At 37.9% G+C, this 5,000-nt stretch overlaps 1 protein-coding gene across 1 annotated transcript in view; it reads right to left on the bottom strand.

Annotated features, from left to right (window-relative positions):
- The window catches only part of eva1aa (eva-1 homolog A, regulator of programmed cell death a), a gene marked incomplete at its 3' end in the record, with an annotated part of 26,213 nt that overhangs the window by 14,130 nt on the left and 7,083 nt on the right, over positions 1-5,000 (bottom strand). Inside the window, exon 2 of the mRNA XM_081378123.1 lies at positions 511-728. Within this exon, the coding sequence (XP_081234249.1) occupies positions 511-728 (218 nt within the window). The remainder of the gene's footprint in view (positions 1-510; positions 729-5,000) is intronic.

Genomic DNA, 5,000 nt, shown 5'->3' with positions numbered 1-5,000 from the left:
ATGATATAATACTGGGCCACACACATACAATGAATTCACATTCACAGATAAGAAGAAGATATTGAGTTTTTTTATTTGACTTCTTTAATGTGACATACTTCTGAGTGAAATGTGGTAATATTCAACAAGAAATGAAAAATATATATATATATATATGTATATATGTATATGAACTGAAATAAATCTAAAATAAAATATAAATATTAAATGAAAATCTTAAAAAACTTAAATGAAAATTAGAAATGTTGGAAACTTGGCAACTAACTGAAATAAATAAGTTGAAGTTGAAGTACTAAAATGACCAATAAAATCTAACAAAAAATTAAAATAATGTAATAATTATTTAATATTATTAATACGTTATTAATAATAATTTAATAAAAAAATTTAAATTAATATAAATTTACCACTAAAATGATCAATTAAAAAAATGAAAGCTAATAATAAATATATATAAATTATAAAATATTATATTATAATTAGGCCTATATTATAAATAATGTGTATTACCTGCAAAGATGTAGACACATGACAGGAAGTGATGTCATTAACTGAGCGTGTTCCAGCACTGCTGTAAATGGATGGGCACTGAGGCGAGTGGGCGGGGTCTTTTCTGCCGTAGAAAGCCGATTGGACGGTGATGGATGTTCTGGGCGGGCAGCGGACAGTCAGGAATTCTCCGTCACACGCCTGTTCAGTGTAATTCCTCAGCACACGGGACAGATAACCTTCCACAGAAAGAAAACACAGCTGTTATTATCATTCACTGTAAACTATCGTCATCTCACACATCTCGTTTTTAAATTCTGAAGAAAAATAAAAGAGGTTGATCTGTCTGTGCAATCCGTCAATGCTAGAGTGTTGCAGTGGTTGCTAATGCTGGGTACACACCAGAAGATTTTTTATATCTTATAAGATTTTCAAAATGTGATAGACCACAAACATGAGGACAAAAAATCCTAGATTTAACCGTTTTGCTCCTATAGTGTGTGGTGTGCCATGATGTGACAAAGACACCACACACAAACAGATTTTCAACCAGAGTCTTGACTGTGAACACAGGAAATCTCGCAAAATCTCGCGAGACTTCAGAATAAGCACGGCGGACGATATGCAGGAAGAAATTGCGATGATAGTGTTTGGAATGATTTTGTTGTTGGAACAACAATACTCGCTGTCCACATCAATTTCACTTTGCGTTTGTTATGCTTCCGTCTTCCATCATCTCGCTTTCTGATTGGATATTGTTTCGTTTCACGTGATAATCTCCAGAGCGTGTGCGAGTTTGTCCTCGGGGTTCCCCACACACATCAGGATTTCTGATCGTAAATATTAAACATGTTGAATATATTTCGGTGTTCTTCCGAGCAGGTTCGGACACTCTAAACACACTTCACACCAAGGGAAAATCTGATAAGATAATCGGGACATATTGTCGGAAGAGAGGAAATCGGCCCAAAATCAGCCCGATTATCTTTTGGTGTGTACCCAGCATAAGGTGTTCCTGACCCAACTCAATAAATTGTTCAGTACGAGAAAAAAAAAAAATTACCACAAAAATACTCTTAAATGAATGCTTTTACTTTCTGTTTTTAGTAGGTTCAACAAAGAAAGCGTTTCATCCTAACAGTCCATTTCCACAAACGGAAAGGAGCGATTTACACAAACGCTTCCGTGCCGAGTGAGTGATGTCAACTCATCAAAGGAATAATGGAAACACAGACACACAAAGCACTAAACATTACCTCAATATACACAACCAGTCCAGACCTGTAGAGATCAGACCACCAAAGGCTCAACACACACACACACACACACACACACACACACACACACACACACACACACACACACACAAAGACGTGGGTTTCCATGTTTTATGGGGACTTTCCAGAGACAAAATGATTTTTATACTGTTTATACTGTATATTGTCTCCACTTACACTAACCCGACCCCTAAACCTACTCATCACACAAAACTTTCTGCATTTCTACATTTTCTAAAAACATAATGTATTATGATTTATATGCTGTTTTCCTCACGGGGACCCACAAATCCCCCCCTCAAGGATTTCAGATATTGCCATATTGCGATCTTTGTGGGGACATTTTATCCCAGTAATGTAGGGATTACCAGGACCACACACACACACACACACAATCAAGGCTCCTTCATCCTCTATTAATCTTAATGAGCTCCATTTGTCACGGTCACTGCATTTAGACACAGTTACAGTTACAACATCACAGAACTTAGGGGGCGGGGCTTATGACATCAGGAAACACACATTTAACTATTCAAAGCTTGTCATTCATCAGAGAGGAAGAGGAGAGTGACTGCAGGAATTTAGGAATTTTATTTCTAAAATTCATTGTGTTCATCTCAATCAGAGACGCTAGTCACAAACGTGAGCTTAAAGTCTTTTTTATTGGAATATTGGGCGGGGCAATCTGTCAATCACATGAGATGGACCAATAGCAAGCCACAGCCATTCAACAATTCAATCAGTTTCTGATGGACAAAATCAAGTAGCGCACAATTTTATTTGATTTTTTTGTTCGAGGAGCTGTTTCACTCGGATATACGTCACAATAGGGAAGAAAAGGCTCGCAACTTCCGTTTCATGCTGACTTTAACATGAAAAAGTTGAAGACTGAATTTTCTTTCAAATCTGACATTGTCGCGATATCATGTTAATGATAACATTCACATCAAATAATAAAATACTCTTAATAACACATGGCGAGAGTTTTCGTTAAGATTCCCTTTCCCAATGGGAGTTTCCTGGTTATTCCTTTTTATTATAATATATAATAAACTAATAGCAATCAATTATATATTTAAAAGAAATGCAAAGTAGAAGTATAGTCACCATGATTTAATGTGTTGTAATCAGCCTCAGATAAATAGCAAAAATAACAAAGACACTCAAATGCATTCCTACTGATGAAAAAATGATGAAATAATAATGCTGAAAGAGTGGTGTAATACAGAAGGCCTGTTCTCCTGCTCATGAAAGGAATTCTGTACAATCCACTCGGGATTCCTCGGAGGGCTTTAGGCTTTCCGAACACAATCCCTCCTGCTATTGTTCTCGGAAAGAAGCCAACATTCCAGCCGCTGATTGACAGCTCCTTTCACCAATCACGGCTCAAATGACAGACAACACCTGTGTGGGATCTCCAATCAGAGAGCGGCCTCTAGGCCACTGATCACACCAATATAAAGCGCTTTAAAGCAGCTCAGGTGCAGGTTTACCTGAACACAACCTACAATAAACAGAAGACAAGAATAAAACCAGGTCAAAACAGACAGAAAGAGCCAGTGCTGCAGGGAAGAGTGCAACAGTCGGGCTCCGGAAGTATCAATTCATTTTCTCCATAGGGAAATTGATTTTAAACAGCAACTTATAAACCTTTAAAGACAGAGTGTGAGCTACGAGGTTGTTAATCGATAGCATTAGCTTCTGTTGAGGATAAAATAATCGTGTTTAACAGCGGAATTTGTGGTGAAAAACTACATTTCCCAAGATGCCGTACAGAAAATTCCACCAATCAGAGACGAAACAAGCAACACATGGCAAAATATCTTGTTAATATCAACATTTGTAAATTAGTAGTTTTGTTTCGCCATCATTTTTAATTCGATTATGCTGTCTGCAAGGCTTCATGGGATTGTAGTTCTTTTTAAGCCATTAAGTGCACAGTTTTGTACCTTTGATTTTCAAATACTTTTTTGCTTCAGATCAAAGTTTGCAGTGTTGTGATTTATCTCGTAGCTGATTGGCTTGGTTCATGGCTTATAGCGCTTTTTTCGAAGACTTTTAAAAAATCAGGGGAAAAACGAATGGAAAATACTTTAGGGAGTGGGCACTAATGCACTCTTTTATGATTCCTCTGAAAAATGAAACCAATACAAACTGATAAACATATATCAGTGTGGAAAAGAGTGTGTTTGAATTAGCACTGTTAAGAGGCCACTCAATGAAGTAAAAAACTTTTATTTCTACTGTTTGAAATGTTTAGCATGATGCACACCATCTATATAGTTCTATCTATCAAGTATATATATATATATATATATATATAGCTATTCCGAACACAGACCAAAGAGGACGAAGTGGAGAGAGTGGACGTGACATGTCATGTGCTCAGTCATGTGATGTGAGAGGGGGTCATTTACTGCCCTCCTAGTGCCCTAAAACACAGACACCGGAGGAGAGATGGTCAATTAAACAGAGTGGAAAAGACAGAGAGAGAAAACAGGCCGTGTGTGTGTGTGTGTGTGTGTGTGTGTGTTAGTTGTGCTGGAGTTTTCCTCTGTTTAAATGATGCTGCGCTGTGATTGGTGGAGAGAGATGACGGGTGAATTCCACACGTCTGCAGAGTAACGTGAAGCAAAACACAATAAACACACTGACACATGCACACACACGCACAATCCAGCAGTCGGCGTGTTTGGCGTTTTGTGTTATTTGGGAAAGGTGAGCTGTGTGTGTGTCATTGTGTGTGTGTGTGATGTGTGTATTTCATCTGTGTGTCTGTAATGTGTCTCTGTGTGTGTAAGTGTGTGTGTATGTGATTATGTGTGTCTGTGTGTGTGTGTCTGTGTCTGTGTGTGTGTAGGTGTGCACGAGTGTGTGTGTCTGTGATGTGTGTGTGTGTGTGTGTGTGTGTGTGTGTCCTGCATCCTCTCTCGTTTTCTGAACATTTGACATTCAACAGGAGCGGAAACAAGAATCCGAAAACCTTCATCAGCATCCACACACACACACACACTGTTCATGAAGAGCGAGAACGACACAACAGGGTCAGTCTTCAAATGTGGTGCATTTTTGACATTTGCATTACATCAAGAGAAGGATTTATTGAGCTTAAGCAAATAATAAATAAATGATGATAGAATGCGGCATTAAAGGGTAACAGTACGTAATGGTGATGAGTTTCAAACAGTAGTTTGTCAAAACTTTGTGATATGACCTTTGCAACGTTGCATGTTT

This window comes from Scardinius erythrophthalmus (assembly GCF_964197995.2).
Source record: "Scardinius erythrophthalmus genome assembly, chromosome: 11".
NCBI classification, from domain to species: Eukaryota; Metazoa; Chordata; class Actinopteri; order Cypriniformes; family Leuciscidae; genus Scardinius; species Scardinius erythrophthalmus.
The sequence above is the reverse complement of the archived record's forward strand: the minus strand, read 5'-3'. Positions and strand labels throughout refer to the sequence as shown.